General features: G+C 39.6%; 2 protein-coding genes across 5 annotated transcripts in view; one reads left to right on the top strand and one right to left on the bottom strand.

Moving 5' to 3' along the window:
* Positions 1 to 5004, top strand: part of eys (eyes shut homolog) — a 160887-nt gene extending 155883 nt beyond the window's left edge. The window contains exon 48 of the mRNA XM_025897452.1: positions 1742 to 5004. Within this exon, the coding sequence (XP_025753237.1) occupies positions 1742 to 2934 (1193 nt within the window). The 3' untranslated portion in view covers positions 2935 to 5004. The remainder of the gene's footprint in view (positions 1 to 1741) is intronic.
* Positions 4853 to 18869, bottom strand: phf3 (PHD finger protein 3). Of its 4 annotated transcripts, none has more exons than XM_005474061.4 (16): positions 18655 to 18869; positions 17254 to 17504; positions 16577 to 16693; positions 14421 to 15738; positions 13975 to 14251; positions 13543 to 13594; positions 11530 to 11650; positions 11274 to 11430; positions 11060 to 11176; positions 10747 to 10869; positions 10312 to 10456; positions 10026 to 10200; positions 9782 to 9929; positions 7402 to 7491; positions 7086 to 7281; positions 4853 to 6999 (listed from the first exon to the last, which is right to left on the bottom strand). In XM_005474061.4, exons 2-16 carry the CDS (start codon positions 17486 to 17488, stop codon positions 5207 to 5209), a joined length of 5064 nt encoding a protein of 1687 aa, XP_005474118.1. In that variant the 5' UTR covers positions 17489 to 17504; positions 18655 to 18869; the 3' UTR covers positions 4853 to 5206. The 4 variants fall into 4 exon arrangements, with proteins under 4 accessions (XP_005474118.1, XP_013124539.1, XP_013124540.1 ...); XM_013269085.3 differs by having other exon boundaries at positions 10014 to 10200; positions 18655 to 18868; XM_013269086.3 differs by lacking the exon at positions 18655 to 18869 and adding an exon at positions 17841 to 18630 and having other exon boundaries at positions 10014 to 10200.
* Between the last annotated feature and the right edge of the window lie 469 nt (positions 18870 to 19338).

Raw genomic sequence — 19338 nt, 5'->3', positions numbered from 1 at the left:
GACCAATAAAATTAGGATTTAAATTTAAATATGTTGAATATAATTTCAGTGTTAAATATACTTATTACATGCTCTTATTTGTTTTCTTTAAGCCTGACCTTAAACATGTAGAACATTCTGCTTTGGTAACAAGTATTTCTTAAATTATTACATCAAATTCTCTCGTTGTCAACTGTGTATATCAGTATTCTGTTGAGAGTGTCATATCATTGACAACAAACTGATGGAACAAGACCAACTTTGGTCAAAGTGAAACTTTTTATCTAAATATTGGAGTTATTAATCATGAGATAAATTGTATTTTTTAATTCATCAATGAGTTTATTTATGGAAATCAATCCATACTGCGCTGACAAGTTGGGAGAGAATAAAATAAATATGTCTTTAGTTCAACCACTTACTGCAGACAAAAGTGAAGGCTTCAATAACATTGTCAATGATTTAAAATCACCTGTGGTGCTGTGCAATGATGAAATTAGAAAAAAAAAACAACCTATAGACCTAACTGTATATAAAAAATAAAGGATACATTCTCTTTGTGTCTCAATACTTCAAGGCCCTCTCACAGGTGAATATGTCTGTGGGTTGTAACTAAAAAAGCATGCTTTATTGGACAGAGATCAGGTGAAGAATATTCCATTTCTTTGGCTTCAGAAACTCTTGGGTTGCTTTTGCTGTGTGATTTGGCTCATTATCCATTTGTGAAGCAGATCAGTTTCCAGCATCTGACTGAATCTGAGCAGAGAGCATAGCCTTGTGCACTCCAGAATTCATCCCGCTACTTCTATCAGCAGTCACATCATTAATAAACACTAGTGACGCCTGCAGCCATACGTGCCCATGCCATAAAATTGTCTCCGTCGTGTTTGACAGATAATGTGGTGTGCGTCGGATCATGAGGTGCGCCTTTTCCTCTCCATGGTTTTCTGTTGCCCATCATGTTGGTACAAGTTAATCTTGGTTTCATCTGCCCAAAGAATTTTTTGCGGGCCTTGCAGGCTCTTGTAGATGTCTTATCTGGCTTTCCAGTTCTGGCTTTCACTGGTTTTTGCACTTTGTTCTAAATTCTCTGCATTTCGAATCGTGAAGGCGTCTCTTGATTGCAGATCTTGATCATTTTAAGCCTGCTTTCTCAGGAGTGTTCTCGACTTGGTTCAATATTGTGAAGGTATTTTTCTCAACCATTCACTTTAGTGCATTTGCTCTTGTAGTAATATAATAATAATACACCAAAATTGGTGAGATTTGATTTGAAGTTTTTGCTGTTTCTCTGGTGGGTTTATTTTTCCCTCTCCTTCCATTAACATCTCTTGGGATCTTCTGTTCAGTTCCAAAGAAAAGCCACCAAATAAAGTTTCAAAATTTTGAATCGTCTCCAGATCTTTTATGTATTTGTCACAGAACAATAATTTTGTCCAATTACTATTAAAAATAAAACTGAAATTCTGAAAATAGAGGACACCTTTGAATTAAAGCTGAACCTTTATATTTCAATTTAGAATACACTGTGGTGTAGAGAAAAAAATACTACAAAGATTAAATTTTAAAAAGTTACTGGTCAAAAAATTGTGGGCCTAACTGCATCTGTGTCTAATGTTTAGTTTTTAAAAAATCAATAATAATGCCCTTAGTTAAAAGACAGTACTGTGAACATCTAATATTAATACTAATCTTTACCCCGGTAAAAGTAGTAGAAATTACTTTTTCCAAACAAGTTACTCATAAATTGTTTTTTCCACAGGAGACTTCTTCTGCCTCTCACTGGCATCCGGGTTTGTCCAGCTGCGGTACAATCTTGGGGACGGCACCCACATCCTGCAGTCCTCTGAACAAGTGGACTTAAGCGGCAGGACCTGGCACACGGTTAAGGCTGGCCGAACTGGTAACCGAGGCTTCCTCAGTCTGGATAAAAAGGAAGTTAGAGAAAATGTGACCGAAGGCATGGCCACGCTTGATGTTGCTACTGACGTCTTCGTCGGAGGCGTGTCGACTCTGAGCTTTGTCTCCACGGATGCAACTGAAGGGGATCCTGTGAGCTTCACTGGTGGCCTCCGAGAGTTTACACTCAATGATCGAGAGTTTGAGTTAACAGAGAGGGGAGCTTTAAGTGGGGCCAACATAGGTGACTGGGATGGGACAGCCTGTGGGTACAAGGTGTGCCAAAATGGAGGTCACTGCAGGGCAACAAGTAGTGACTCGTTCACTTGTGTATGTCCGCCATTATGGACCGGTTATGTGTGTAACCAGTCTGTGAGCTGTGTAAACAACCTCTGCAAACATGGTTCCTTATGTGTGGCATCTAGTGTCACCTCATATCACTGCAATTGCCCCTTAGGGTGGAGCGGGAGGTACTGTGACAAGGAAATGTCCACAGACACTCTGAAGTTTGTTGGAAACTCTTTTGTTAAATACTGGGACTCTAAATACAACACAAGAAACTTAAAATACACACAGGTTTCTTTCAGCTTTCTCACAGTCTCCAATGACAGTCTGATCATGTGGATGGGAAAGGCTGAACACGAAGATGATGACTACCTTGCAGTTGGACTTGAAGGGGGCCATCTTAAAATAACAGTCAGTCTTGGAGAAAGACTTTCCCTCCCATTGATTTTCAGAAATCTCACTCTCTGCTGTAACAAATGGCACAATGTCTCTATATCTCTAAATAGCACCGTTATTCAAGTGTCACTGAACAGCCAGGAGATCCTCTCTGGAAATGTAGATCCATTTGAGCGATATGTAGCCTTAAACTACGGGGGGCAGTTTTACTTTGGAGGGTTTGAACTGTACAGAAACATATCAGTTGTGACCTTGGGAATGTTTTCAAATGGCTTTGCGGGGAATCTTAGAAATGTCTGTTTGTTTGGAGATACCAAGCAAGAGCTGTTTCTTAAAAAAAGTGAAGGTTTTAATATCTTTGATGGAAACGAGTAATAGTGAAACTGCAAGTTCTGGTCTTTACAACAGTAGGAAATGTACTTTTTAAGGTAGCTGATACTGTGTTTTGTAGTATTTACAGTCATGTGAAAATCCAAGTGCACTCTTACCGTCTTCATGTTCTTTATACAGACCAAGGTGGAGATTTTTGGCTGTAATGCACAGTAGCACATTTGCTGAAAACCAAACAGCATATCAACACAGATGACTCCAACCAACTGTCAAGCACAGTGGTGGAGGGGTGACGATTGGGACTTGGACATCTAATCAGAGTCGTTCGTGAACTCCTCTGTACATTTAACTATTCTAGAGTCAAATGGGAGGCAGTCTGTCTGACATCTAAAGATTGTCCAAAATTGTGTCATGCAACAGGACAATGATCCCAAGTACAGCAGCAAATCTACAACAGAATCAATCACCTCAACCTGACTGAAATGTTGTGGTGGAAACTTAAGAGCTGTGCAAAAACAATTACCCTCAAAACTCAATGAAATGCAGGAATGCTGTAAAGGGTGGGCCATAATTCTTTCACAACAACGTGAGATACTGATAGTCATACAGAGTAGTTATTTAAAGTTACTTCAAGACATTACTTGAAGTAATTGCCGCTAACGGTGGTTCTCCAAGTACTCAATCGTGGGGTGCACTTAGTTTTTCACAGGACTGCATAAAGTCCTGTTTTTTAAAGCAATTGAATTGTACTACTTGTTTCTTCAACACTGTACATACCAGTTCTGAGTTGCACTTAAAACTCAGTTTGATGAAATATATACATTTAAAGTGTTAAAGGACAAATTAAATTTTCTGATTCCTTGGCTGACTTTTCTGATTTACATCACTTTCCAAACAAAAGGTAAAACTTAACATGACACCCATCTACCCATCTGTTAATCCATTTTCTTATCCTTATCAAGAGCTAACAAAAGGGAAAATCATTCAGTTACATCACACCTATGGGTAATTTAGAAACATCGATGCACCTAACCCTGCAAACTGCATGTCTTTGGACTGTGGGAGGAAGCCGAAGTACCCAGAGAGAACCCACTCACACAATGGGAGAACATGCAAACTCTACACTGGGGTTCCCGGTCAAGATGATGGATTCAAACCAAGGACCTTCTTACTGCAAGGTCGCAATGCTAACCATCTAGTTCCACTACATACAGACCACTTTGAATTTGAAGGGACAGGATGAGTGAATCTCTCCTTTCTGCCAGTGTAAAGTTGTTTAATTACACATTAAACCCCTGAGATATCTTAGTGTAAAAACAAGTACAATTTCAACAGCATTTCTCACTTTTTCTATATGATAAACATGAAAATTCGGAAAATTGTTCTGGTAGCTCATTGTTTTTGTTAATTCACAGAAAATATTCTTTTACCAAAATTTCTATAGATTGGTGAAAAACAGGGACTTTTCTATCATTTGTTTCTTTATTACTTCGTTCCTTTAACAAGAATGGCCATGGGGGAGGTCTTTATCAATAGGAAAAGCTGTAAAACTATAAAAATACACTTTACTCAAAAACGCATGCCCTCCTTCACTTTTCCCAATCATCCAGTGGGCCAGATCGGAGTCTTTGCTGGGCCGATTCTCCCCCCCAGGCCTCATGTTTAACAACTCTGACCTAGTTGGTTTTAATACATTTTTTAGACAAAGAATTTCTTTAAATAATTAACAATAAAAAAAGGATCAGCTTTATTACGAACTGTACAATAACACAGTGCAAAGGCACACTTCATCTCTAATGTATATTACAAGCCAACATGTACATACTTTCTCAATAGAAAGCAGGTTTATAAAATATTTAAGCAATTTAAAAGAAATGTTAAAAAAAAAACAAGCTGCTGTTTTTAGTTAAATACCTTCTATTACATTCAGGCCAAATGAACTCAGCACAAATTATCCAAGTGGTCCACTTGTTTGTTGTTATGTTGCTTTGAGACTGAAACCAATCAGTACAGCAGCTCAATATGAACAACATATTTACAATAAAAAGTTTAAAAGTTAAAAATGTTCCAATATTGACTTTTTTTTCTTGGTCTTAACTGAACTGATCCATAATATCACAATTCCATTGAAATTATATTATTTTGGCTTGTACGCTGAGTAACATAAAACGTAACTTTAGTGAAAGACACGGCATACAGATGCAGACTGGTGCGTAAAACAACAACTCCACCAGCACCAACCAAAGTGGTTTGTACCAGCTGTGAGACCAACAACAACCGAACAGTCCCGAGAGCCCCAAACGCTCTCTGAACAAAATTATGAGTAACTATCTTTTGAACTTCTCCGCCCATTCTCGTAATCAGAGTCCCGTCTATGTCTGTGCCTGTCCTTGTGACGGCTGCTGTAGTCGTCGCTGTGATGCCTCTCTTTCCTCTTCTCACCATAGCGGTCATCCGAATGTCCGTGGTGCCTGCCCCTCTCCCTGTACTTATCATCATAGCTGCGATCGTGCTTTTTCTCCCGCTCGTGGTGCCTGCTCTTTTTACCGTGATAGGAGTCCCTGTGGTAGCCATGCCTCCCGTGGTCTTTGTCTTCTGTGTGCCGCGGCCTCTCCCACGGGTCACTGTATCGCTCCTCTAGACGCTTATAATCTTTGTCCACGGATGAGGGTTGGCCAGATGGTTCAGAGCAACTCTCGGGGTACTCTGACTGAGGTCCAGTCAGAGTAAGAGCCTGTGAAGTGCTGTCTTGAGCCCACTGCATGCTATGGTTCTGGTTCTGGATATGAGGGGTGGGTAAAGTATTAGAAGTAGGGGCAGATGGAGAATCATAGCTGCCAGATTCCTGAGGCTGTTGCTGCTGCAAAGGGGAAGGTCTTGTGCTGTTGTTTACTGGGAGAGCTGGTGCCATTGCTGGGTTACACTGGGACTGAGAGGCTCCTGTTTGACACTCTGCTTGAGTTCCTTGGACCGTAGGAGGATTCACTGTCTGAGTCACTACATCACCAGCCTGCGCTACGCCAGGCTCATTCTTTTTACAAGGAAACAACTGAACGGCTGTTTGACTTTGTTCTTCAGCTTTGTGCTTGGCCTGAGAGAGCTGTAAATATCCTTGGTGAAATGGGACGATTAGATCATTCCTAGTGCTGCTCAACACAGGAACAGGTTTAGGGCTGGAAGGATCTGGGAGGCTGGCTTTATCCTTTTGTGGCACCATTGTCTTATCTTCATTCACAGTGGAATATGCTGAAGATTTTTTCAATATTCCACTTAAAGGAGGTTTTGAGCTACTTGCGTGATCTGCAGCAGACTGGGATTTTGGCTGCGGCAAAGAATTCCCTTCAGTTGTTTCTTTTTCACTTTCAGACAAAAGGCCAGTGTCGCCTTTGTTTGCCGACGTAGCACTGCTAGTTTCAGTCCCGCTTGGAGCTGCTGACAGGCCTGCCAGGAAGTCTTCAGTCGATACATCTGGAGGCTTATCTTTGAGTGAGACAGATGTACCCTGGCTCCCTACTGCAGTTTTCTTTTCCAGCGAGTTGGTAGCAGCTGATGTATCAGATGGGCTCGATAGCTCCGGTTCAGTTTTAGCAGGTTTAGCTTCTTTCTTCTTGATGACAAAGCGCTCTCGTGGGGCACCAGCTGTTGGACTTTTTGAGCTCCCAACTGATGTCTCTGGTTTTGGAGCAGGCTGAGTCTTCAGGGGATCCTGTGCTGTACTTGAGGGTTTGAACCCAACATCAGGCAGAGGTGGTAATTCTCCACCCCAGCCTACTAGCACACCTGGAAGAAAGCGAAGGGGTTTCTGGGGCTCCTGATTGTTGGTCTCCTCTGGTGCAGATGTTTCTTCAAAAGACTGTGCAATAGGCTCCTCGACATCTTCAGTAGTGTTAAGTGGTTTTTCCTTCTCCTTTTGAAGTGCACTAGTCAAGGAAGAGAGAAAAAATTTCTCATCCTCCTCTTTTGCCCTGGTTTCTTTTGTGGAAATGGGCGCGGGCTTTATTTCGGGAATAATCCTTGCAGATTCGTTCACATCCACAGTAAGAAAATCCCTTTTCGGTCTCTGGCGAATAATAAGTCCAAGGAGGAGGTTTCCACGGTTGTTTTCTAAACCTGAGAAATTAAAAGATTAAGTTTGAACATTAAAAAAAAAAAAAAATTTACATTTAATGAGAGAAAAATAATTGTGTTCTGGTTACCTGGCCCATCAAAGGGAACAAGCTGATGTGGAACTTTTTCTATGGCACCTAAAGGGATGAGGTACATGTCCTTCACTTGTTTCAAGTTATTGGACACCACCCCAAAACGCTTACGACTGCTGAAGTAGGCATACAAAAGAGTATAAGAGATCTCATCTTCCTCTGTCTCAGGGGAAAAGCGAATCAGGCACACTTCCTTTAATAAAACAAAAAAGCATGTGTCAGTAAAATCTGTAACTCATGAATCAATCAATAATTAAAGCCAATTTATTTCTGTCTAATCATAATCAAATCTCGGAAAACAAGAGAAACTTACTTTTGTTCCAGTTGCCCGAATTTTCTCCAAGTAGTCCCACACCGTCTGAGGACTTATCCTCCCACCAACCTGTATGCTATCTGGAAGGTCCTATTGGAGAAAAAACATTTTTTAAATGAATAAATAAAAAGAGCAAACCTTATGGAGTGTTAGAGATACAAAGTAGTTGGCAGTATTTGATCACTCAAATCTGTAGTTACGTAGGAGTAATGTTACAATTCTAGTTCTTCCAGCTGGACTGTGGTCTATATTTCCTGTTTTCTAATAAACTGTTCTGCAACAACAAGTGTAGGGCTGCCACGATTAGTCGACTAGTCACGATCACGTCGACTATTAAAATCGTCGACGACTAATTTAATAGTCGACGCGTCGTTTGAAGCTTTGTAAGATCCCAAAAGACGCAGGAATAAGTAGTAGTATTTAAGAGTGTAATAACGGACTGAAACAGAAGATGGCAGCACTGCATGTACAAGGATGCCAGCTGCCGTTAAACCCCGAAGAAGAAGAAACTGTGTTCCAGAATTCATAGCGCGGCCCAGCGCAGTTGTCAACAATGGCGGCAGCTAGTTAGTTTTAATATTACAATTATTATTCTTTCTGGGTCACAAAATAAACGTTTAACATATTTTCAGGTGTACATTTTACGTCCAATGGATGCATGATCTGATTAGTCGACTAATCGCAAAAATAATCGGTGACTAGTCGACTATCAAAATAATCGTTTGTGGCAGCCCTAAACAAGTGTCAGCACATTTCTGCAATGTGTTGTGTTTTTTTTGTTGTTGTCGTTTTTGTTTTTTTAGTACATAAATATCTCATGTCATGTCTCATGTCTGACTGCCATTTTGGCCCTGTATCTGTGCTAAAAGCAATCTTTATCCCACTGCCATCCATCAGAACTGGCTCTTGCCTGGCTGTTGCTTAAACAACTGTGTCAAAGAATACTAATATTCAGGGTTCATACACATTTTTCAGGGTCAAATTCAAGCACTTTTTAAGCACTTTCAAGGTCAATTTTCAAGCTTTTCCAGCACATTACCAAAAAAAAAGAAAAAAGAATGCATGTTTCACTTAGCATCACCTCAGTAAGGCCATGTAAAAATTAAAACAAATCATTTTAGGTTGACTTAAATGTCCTTTGCTCCCCTTTTGTTAAAACATAAAAAAATTCACCACAGACAAATACTGAAAAAGGAAATGATGCAATATGCATCTAGTGTACAAACCCAAAAAACACATTTCTCTTAAAAATTAAGGTTTGCAAATGTTAACAAATCAACTTGTTAGAGATATTAATCTCCACTTGAAAAAACAACAACAACAACCCCGCAAAGCAAGAAAATTGCACCAAACACCATAACAGTACACAAGAAGGCCAAATTAATAAGTCTTCTAATCAGATATTAATGCTTCTTTCCTATGTGACACAAAACATAGGACACATATGTTTGTTTTTTTTAACCAGTTAAGCACCCACGCCCTAAAATCTATTTATTTAGTCTATCATCTGTGATAATATTAGGTACAATTATAATGTCCCTTAAATGTCTCCCTTAAATAAACAGACAACCTTAAAGTATGAAATATTCATATATTAAAACACTTAAATTTGTCTATTGTCTCAGTGGCTCAATGTGAGCTTGAAGCCATTTACAATTTATAAAAATTAACAGATTTTGAATGAAAGCCAGGGAACTTCGGTACCACAAAAAAGTGGCTATTCTTTTCCTTACTCACAGCATATTCCATAAATCACCATGCCATAACTAACTGCTATAATAGCGCCGCCGTACTGCATCACACTCAGTGCGTTTCAGTCATTTCTCCAGCAAGTTTGATAGCTAGCAAAATAATAAGAATAGTTTTTAAAATGTGCACCTGTTATGTACACATTCTCAAAAATTATTTACTAGGACTCACCTATCATGTGACTCGATAGTGTAAACCCCGCCATGATTGTTTCCATCAAGCACTCATTAAAACGGAAATCTCCAGGCATGTTAGTGCACTCATCCCTGACTGTCCGGGGCAGGGGAGGGGTCACACATTGAAACAGACTGACATGCAGAGGTGCTAGGCAGCCCAGGCGGAGAAATTTTGCTTTTAGACTTTGCGCCTCGTTTTATTTCTCTATCTGATAAGAAAACTATTCGGTCAGATAGTTATTTGTGGTGAATGAAATACAGTTTCAAGCACTTTTAAGCACCACATCTGAAATTCAGGCACTTTTCAAACCTTGAAAAGACAATATTAAAATTCAAGCATTTTCAAGGATTTCAATCTTCCTCAATTTCCCCCTGTTCTGAAACACTTTTCATTGTCAACCATAGTTTACAACAGCTGTTTAAAACCCAAGTACAGTCTGATGTGTCAGCTTTACCTCAGTCAAGTTGTCCAAAACACCTGAGACGGGAAAAGCTTTTGTCACCAACTTTGCCACAGCGTGCATATGAATGAATCCTCGCCACAGAGACTTAAGGTTGGAAAGGAAAGTAGCTTCTTCCTCTCTTCCAGCTGCATGATCAGACCTGTGACAATGAAGGAGAAATGAATTAAGCGCTGAAAGAAAGATTTATCCAGATCCACACAAAATGTCTAGAACAACTGCTTACCGTCCTTCGTACCCTGTCTGAGCATTTCGGAAGCTCTCCTCTAAGACAGTGAGGTGCAGGTCATCGTCGACTGCGGACGGCGTGGTGCCCTTTGTCTCCTCTGTTTTGGTAGACTGCCTCCTAACCACTGTAGTTGCAACTTTAACCACTTTGGTTGGTGCCTCCTCAACAGGGGGCGCCATTCGACCTTCAGAAAATATAACGCCAGAGGTCAATGGTGACAATAGTGACTGAGATGTTTTATTAAAGACACAGGTTCATCTCTAATCTTTTGTTTTGTCCTCGTGCTATCATGTACCTGTGCAGATTTTACAGTGTAGGTCAAATAAGTGAGACTTGTGTTGACTAGTAGTGTCTTTAGCTGTGTTAGCATTCTCTTCCTTCTTCTCCGGAGTTTTTGGAGGTTCTGCTGAGACTTCAGTCACTCTGGGAGGAGGTTCAAGCTGGAAAAACATAGGAAATAACAAGTTGAAGTAAACACGTCACTAAGTCTTTTGCATGTAAACAGAAGCAATCTGTCGCTATATTCAGCTTAAATGGATTACATGGGAGGAGAATTGTAGGAGCTTTTACATGAGGCACAAAGATATGAATGCAGTACATTTCATAAAGTAATCAGATGAACAGAACTGATGATGGTATATGAAGCAATGTAAATAATGTAAGGTTACACATGTCATCACATTTCACTTACTATGCATGTTAAGAATAAACAGCACAATGATACCCTCACCTCTACAGGCTCCGGTGCTTTTACTGGTTCTTGACTTTCAATTTCAATTTCCCCTTTGTGCGTGATCTTAGTAATCGGTCGTCTCTCTGCCTCCCTTTGCTCTTTTTCAATCATCTCAATAGTCTGTAAAGCAAAGAATTAATTTGTTTTTCTTCTATTCTAAAATACCAGCATGTTAAAAAAATACACTGTTAAACTATTACCTTAATAATATTTAATCAGTTTAAATCGGACATCACAACTGTAAACTACTGTCATTTGTTTGGTAAATTTATGCAATACTATTGGGGAAAAAAAGACAAGCATTACTTACATGTCGGTTCTCTCTTTGTCGCCAAGCAGCCAGTTCTTTTGAGGCCAGTTCCTCGGGACTCATTCGAATTAAGTTAGCAGGAGAAATTTCACCTTTGAGAACCCTCTTACAAAGGATCTAAAAAGATCAATAAAGACAAAGCAAATCAAACTATGCTTATAGTAAAAGTGGAAACATTACATTTGGACCATGCCTGACATAAAATGATACTTACATTATTTTTAGTATCTTTAAGGTTAAACATTAAGCTTCTGTATTTGTTCTTGTACTTATTGTCAGTGTCCTTATACAAGTGAAAAAGTTCTCGCTCTATCTTCTTTGCAAGTTCGGAAGCCCTTTCCACTGAGATGTTCAAATCAGAGTCCTTCAATCTGAAATGCAGAAAGTGCACATGGGCAATTATGAAGTGCCCTGATTTTTTTAAAAAAATGTAACATGCACACAACTGTCGAAAGTGTTGAAAAACTGACCTCTGTATGAGGATTTCTTTCAGAGAATCACGCACACTTCTCCTAATTGCCTCCAGAGACACGGGTTTCTTTGACGCCAAGGATGGAGCCTTATGTTTTGACTCTTGTTTCATCGAGACACCTGTGAAGACAGAGTGACAAAATCCACTGAGTGGGGAAAAATCTGTCGTCATAAAGAAACATTTATTCAACACAGACTTTGCTTACAAAAATTATTTAATCCCAAACCAAATAATAACAAATTTTAAAACATTTGATGTTTTTCTAGTCAAATTGTCAAAGTAGCTGCTGATGACCATAAGCAAGCCCTCGTGACAGACTGACACAGGGTCAAACTGTGTCAGGCCACAATGAAAATCATCACTGAACCATAATATGATTTGAGTATTGTCTGGCCTATTTTAATTAATATGTCAATTGTTTTTAAAAATTTCCCCAAGTTTGTTCTTTTTCTGTGTTTCTGCAAAGCACTTCGTAATGCTGGTTTTGATAAGTGCAATAAAAATATACAAATAAAACAAAAAATCAATATAATAAAATATATAAGCACCCACTGTTCAGTTTGTGGATGGGGAAAACTATTCACAGAGGTCCAAACTGTGTTCTGTAGTAGGTACTGTAAAGCTCTTTAACATGAGAGCCTATGATGGGGACTAACTCACTTTTGCAGCCAACCTCAAGTGGCCACTAGAGGAACTGCAGTTCAACAGGCCCAGTGATCAATGCTCCTTGGTCATCAGTTCCATTGCTAAAATAGCCCGTCTCAGTAAAAGTCAAGGAGCTCAAGAAATAGCTAAATGTATTTTATTCATAAAATAATACTCAATCATTCAAGTTTTAGAATTTAACTGTAAAATTATTATTCAGTTTTTATATCAACACTTAACTGCAAAACAATTTGCAAGTTTATCACAAAATTCACGTGTAGCATTTGCCAACATATTTTTTCACACTTTTAAACTGGCAGCATGCTGCCACTAAAGCCCACTCAGCTCTCACCTGACAACAACATAAGGGCAGCTGTAGAGGTCAAGTACATGAAAAGGCTGTAAAGTTCATATGCTATTTATGGCTGTGCAGAAATAATTACTTTTCTAAGGTTTTAAGTATGATGCATGCTGAAAGCAGCATGTATAACAATTTGTGTAAAAAGAAAAAAAAGTTTTTAACTAAAAAAGGACATCCTGAAATCCTAACATTAACAAAAACTATGTACAATATGACACAGATATGTTTATACTGTATAATGCACAATATCATTTTAAATGTTAAATGATACAAAATTGACTTGTTTCCAAGATGGCATGTAGAGTATTTTCCTCTACGAACAATTAAAAATAAATACTTTTTAAAAGTCTGCCGTGAAAACTCAAACCATAACGTGTAATTACATCTGACAACATCTGAGCAGATTACCATCCAAAGCACATTTCTAAAACACAGAGTAAATTAAGAGCTGTCCAAATATGCTGCCTGACTGAAATCCGGCAGAATAACTTTGATCACATTTTAAAGAGAACGAGTAATACAACTCATCCACATAAATAACGCGAACAAAATTATTAAATCACAGATTATAAACACAAATTTATGCAACTATTATCTCCCACACTGAGACGGAGTGTGTCTGAAATTTTAAAAAAGAAGAAAAAAAGGCATATGGAAAATAAGACTGTTGTATTTTAGTATTCGAAGGTTCACTGACTTGTGCTGCGTTATGTTCCTACTTTACTCTATTAAACATACAGCTACTAAACTGATAAGTAAATACCCTGGTGTTTACTACAGAAGTAATACTATTACTTAAAAGGTGATGCAATTTTAAGCTCTCTCATATATAAATGAGACCTCAAAGGACTGTACTAACTGTCATTAATATACTGTGCTCATGTGCTGTGAAGGTCCTAAGTTAATTTTGTTTACACAGCCAGTGAACGCAGCCTGGCCTTGAACCCAATGTGATATTAAAACAGGACAAAGTTAATTATACATTCAAAGCTGATGAAAAATTACCTGTTTTATGAGCTGCTTCTCGGGCATCTGTGGACTGCCTTCTCTCTGCATCCTATTGTAGGAAATAAGTCCCCGTAATGTTAATTTTATATATCATAAGACTGAAAACACACATATGACAACAACAACAACAACACACTTAACATTATACCCCTTGGCTAAAGTAAAAAAATTGTGAGCTTTTGGTGTACTAAAATTTGGCGAGCGCACTGTGTTGATCACACACCCATGTGCACACCTCTTGTGCTGGCCAAGTTAAAGCAAAGAGACAAACCATTGCATAATGGTAACAGTGGCTATGATTAGTATCAGTGGATGAATTAGCTGGGGAAAGATATAAAATATTTGCTGTGTGTGAATAGTTTAAATCCATTAGATATAAATAAACAGAAATAAATATTTCTATTATGAGAACTTAGAGATACTGCTTACCTTTTTTACTGGTCTGACTCCCCCTGATGTGAGGGCCTGAGAGGACCCTGGACGAGGTTTAGGAGGCAGCTTCTGGTCGGGTATCTCGCTCTTTGCTGGAGCTTCTGGTTTGGGTGCATTCGCTGGCTCAGGCACCACCTTCTTGGTTTCTTCCTCGCAGCACTTCAAGCACACGTACATCTCGTCCTCCTCCTCCATTTCTCGCACTTTCGCCAGATCGAGACCAACACAGTCACCGTGGAACCAGTCATCACAGCGACCGCAACCTACCATAAACCTAAAAAAAACCCCCAAAAACCCAAGCTACGATTATTAGAGGCGTGTTTGCAGCTTAGCACTGGGACAGAAACAGACTGCACAGATGCAGAAATTCCTTTGCGTTTTAGACAGACATCAGCTCAGCGATTAAACTTGATTTTATATTTAGGTTAAGGCGCAACACTTACATATTATTGTGGTGCTTTTTGCATAGGCCACAACAGTTGTTTCCATCCCACACGGTCTCGCTATTAGCAACTTGCTCATCCACAGCATCCTTCTTCACAACGGGCGCATTATCTGGAATGAACAGCTGCGGCTCATCCACAGAGATACTTCTTGCATTTTTACTCTTTTGTCTCTGAAGAATCTTCTCTAGCTTTTTCATTTTGGACTTTTCCTGCCCTCCTTCTTCAGGTGTTTTTAAAGAATTTCCTAGATGACTGTGCGGGGGAGGAGTCTCACTTTTTGAGCTGTTTTGGGGCGTACTACGTTTGGCTGGTCCCTGCTGATCACCAACACGGTTGCCAGACGATGGAATTTTCTTCCCCACAGAAATAGGAGAACTTGGTAATTTCGGCTTCACTTTAGCATCTACTGCACCCTGTAGCTTTTGTACTTTAGTAGCATGCTCACTTTGAATGTTTTCTGCAGGCCTTTTCAAAGGTGCAACATCTTGCTTTTCCTTTACAGATTTAGTTTTGTGCAGCTCTCCTCTTGGCGTGATTTTGGATGGTGTATTTTGGGTAACTTTATGCTCCTTAATTGTATTGCTTGTTTTACATAAAACCAAGTCCTTATTCTTTACTGATGACGGTCCTTGTTTAGACTTTGGCAGCATTTTAGACACATTCAATTGTTTTTCATTACCATCTGTCTTGTTACTAACAGTAGCTGTGTTATTCTCTTTGCTCTGTTGCTGTTTGATATCATCATTTCCTTTACTGACTGGCTTTTGCTTCTCTGGAACGCTCTGATTGTCAAGTTTTGCCTCTTCCGTGCCTGTATTTAATGTCCCGTTTGTCGTCTGTACATCATTTGGATTTACATATGGGCCCAGCCCAAGACTCGCATCATCAGCTGAGCTCTTCTGACTTACATCCATCTCTTCCACACTCTCTGCTGCGGGATTCTGTACACTGGCTGCTTCATCTGGCAAAACTGTGAAACCAACTTCTCCACCGTAAGAAAAACCATCGTCCAAGCATGCAGACTGGTTTGCATCGACACCCTGTGTGTACGAGGGTCCTGGTAGCAATTCAATCTTGAAACCTCCGATTGTGACTGTCAGTCGTCTCAATACAACAGTTGGATTCAGCCAGACCCCACCATCAAGCTCATTAATGTTGACACGTCCTCCGAGAGTTAATTCTCTCTTTAGATCAGGACCTGTGACTCCTTTCTCAATAAGAAATGACTTGCGTAGCCTGTTGGCTGGTTTCCTTCCCGGCCGCCCTCGGGTCATGGTATTGGTGGGTGTGTTAGGCTCCTGGTCACCACTATGTTCTGTTTAAATAAACAAAAGCAAAACTTAAAAGCTGCTGATGCTCTTGGTGACTATTATAGTATCTTGGCCAGGTCTCCCTTGAAAAAGAGGTTTTTAATCTCAATGGGATCTTCCTGGTTAAATAAAGGTTAAATTAAAATTTAAAATTTAAACTAGAGATTAAAAATTTTAAAAGCAAACTAGTCGACTACTCTAAAGACGGGAAAAAGTCAGAAAACATAAACTGAGTGCACTTTAAATGGAAGAAGTTCTACATTAGCCGAATAAATATTTCCTGTGTATTTTAGAGAATATATTAAACTGTTAATGACCTTCCCCAGTGAAATGTGCAACATTTTCCAGTTTGAATAGTTTTGCAAACACACACACACAATATCAGACTATTTTGCAGAGCTAGGGTAACCTTAGCAGTACTAGCACCGGTATCCTTCACGTATTTGGTGCTGTCTGTCCACATCTGGCTGCAGAATATGGTTACACCTGGCTTTTTATTCTAAAAAATTTGACACACTACTGCTCTTTTTTTCTTTCTTTTTTTTTTAACATTAGTTAGTACCGCTGTCATCTGTTTGCTTTGCCCCTTGCTTGTTTACAACTTCCATTCACAGAAACAGGGAGAGAGCGAGAGAGAGAAGAAGAGAGAAACAGTCTGTCGGGACTGGAGCCCTGTGGTGTCGCAACACCTTTGAACCAGTAACTGCGACTGTACATTAATAAGATAAAAATACTAAATGCAACCAAATAGCAAGGGCAGCAATGTTTAAGCATCTACTTGTGTACATCCCTAAAAGTATCACAGGGTGCAAAGAGGAAGAAGATAAATTTGCATCAACTTACCGTTCTCTAAACTGCGTGAACGTTTCTTCTGCCTGACATCAAGTTGCTTAACTTGTGCGCTCTCTGAAACAGCTGGTTCACCAGGGAGGCCTGTGGGTGCCGAACCACTATCGAGACCTGCAAAAGCAAAAATAAATAAATGTAATGTCCTCAATAAATATACAATTTGAAAAAAATGTAAAAACTGCAGTTTAAATTCAACGGCAGTCTGACACGGCTACATTTACAATACTGAATCCTTTTATATTGTTTCATATTTTTCATATGTTCATATTTTTCCTCCATCATTACTGAAACAACGCTACTTTAATTTACCTTCAGTTACCCTAACGTTGACATTTACGTGTTGACAAATAAAGAAGCACGGTGACAATGTTCCCTGCATATCTCAGTACAAGACGACCCTCTCCAGTGTTTGTTTTTTGAAGCACCGAAAGAGTAAAAGTCTAACTGAGCAAAAACCAGCACAGATAAAATGCTCTGTAGGTGAAGAATCAGTGTTATACATTAACAACTTAATATTTAAAACTTTCACCATCAACTTTTCAAGTAAACAGTGGATGACTTTTTTTTTTCCAGGCAGCCACACATGCATGTATTAGTTAACTTTCACTCAAAGTTTGAATCTACACTGATTTATCTACATTTTGGCCACTTTTTTGTGCCTTCAAACATACTTGTGGAGCCAGCAATCTGAAAAGCAGGGTCTTCATTATCCAGCAGACTGAACTGAGTGCTTGCACATCCAAACATGGGATCTTTGTCACTGAGCATGTTCTTCAGTGAATCTTCCAGTCTGAGTCCTGTCCCAAACTCATTACTGGCTTCACACTCCAAATTCTGACCTATTACCAGGGAGTCATCCAACTGGTCACTGGGTATTAAATGGTTAAAGGTGTCCACAATATCCATGAATGCTGCTGCCTTCCTGCACCAAAAACAACACAGAAAAGATGCAGGAATAGCAGACAAACTGATAAACTGTTAATATATATATGTTTCTTTGTTTGTTTTTTTAAAGACAGCAACGTCTTATGTTTCTCCCTGCACCACAGAATGCATCCAATTATGGGGACAAGTGTAGTCCAAACTAAGCAAACCAACAAAAACACAAAATATTCCGTGATTTCGAGGGACAGCGAAAACTTTGTGACTGATAACAAACAAAAAACAAAGTTACAACGAGCGATCGGTGCACTTTCTGGAGACTTTGCCATCAGTTCAGTGTATACATGTTATATCTGATGAGCACAGTGGTATATACCTTAAATCTCCTCATATGGGAAGCCTCATCCAGCTACTCTGCAGTCCTAATACGTTAACCCAACGTTTCTTAGCCACTGCTATTTTTGTTTCTGTGCATTTTCAAAGACTTTAATCGGGTGGGTAATGTAAATGCAAGAAAAGCATGTCTAAATCCAACGACTCTCTAATAGTAAACTAATAGTAAACTATTACTCTCTACTAGTAAATGCTACTATTTTCACATCAAGCAACACCACGACTTCACAGCCTGGAGAAGGCCACAATCAGTGTGCAAACCAAAAACGCTACACGAATGTTAGCAAACTGAAGCGCATCTCTGGACGCTTTTATTTAAGTTCAGCCAAAAATATTATTTCTGTCCACGAGAAGCACGGCGTTCCTGACGCCAGGTTTTGCCAATGACTTGTTAGCTAGTTAACAGGCTAACGTTTGTGTCAGCTTACGACAATCGCGTATGTTAGCAAGCTAACGGTAACTTATGGAGGAAGTTACCACCCAAGCTAACTCACTTTTTGAAACCCATTCACCCTTACAAGTAGCAAATTTGCATCAATAAACAGCCGCGCCCGAAAATTTCAAAAGCGCCACACAAAATGTGCAAACATATGGTTAGACAGCTCGACGATAAATATGCACGACGGCGAGCTAGCTAGGCGGCTATACCACAGGCCCTAGCTGCCAAGTTTGTTTGTAGCCTGAGTGCAGCTAGCGGACGTTACTTGATGACCCCCCACATGCATCTGTTCCAACGCTTGCAGTTCAAATATTTACAAGTAGTTATTTTTACATATACATATTTATAGCACTCCCACCTCTCTTATCGCGATGCTGTTGCCAACTCATGTACGGTTACATACTAGCACAGCAGCTCCCAGTAACTTCCTCCAACTCAGCCGTCATTCGCCCCGATGCTGCAAAGTCCCTGACAGGCAGCTCGGCGGTGTCACGTGGCTTGTGTTTACAGGTAGCTTAGCAGCCGATTGTACAGAGAGAGCACATCTGGATGGTTTGTTTTTGTTGTGTCTGCTTTGTCAGTGTCCGGATGGTTAATTTTCACGAAGAGCAAGCGGTTTATTTTTATCAAACTGTCGACCGTCGCATGTAGAAAACACGAGAATCTGAACGGGCTTGAAGAAAACTTCGCTTTATAAAACTGGCAAAGTTACATATTTAACACAGCCTGGTATGGAAAACAGCTGGTTACTTAGTAAAGTAGATTTGCTATTCTTTTCTGAATGCAGACCCTGTAATAGAAGCATTTTATATAAGGAAAAAAAGGCGAGCAAAAACTCCTTAAAGTTACCTGACCCTATGTGGAAAAATTAATGGCACCTCCCTGTAAATCATGAATTAAACGTGAACCACATTTTTTTGGTGGCAGAATGAAAACAATTCTAAAAAGAAGAATGGGCCGAAATTCCTCCACACTGGGGTGAAATGCTCATCGCCAGTTAACACCAATGCTTGACTGCAGTTCTTGGTGCTAAGGCTGGCAT

The sequence above is a fragment of the Oreochromis niloticus genome, linkage group LG13 (genome assembly GCF_001858045.2).
Source record: "Oreochromis niloticus isolate F11D_XX linkage group LG13, O_niloticus_UMD_NMBU, whole genome shotgun sequence".
NCBI lineage: Eukaryota > Metazoa > Chordata > Actinopteri > Cichliformes > Cichlidae > Oreochromis > Oreochromis niloticus.
This window is presented reverse-complemented; position numbering and strand designations above follow the sequence as displayed.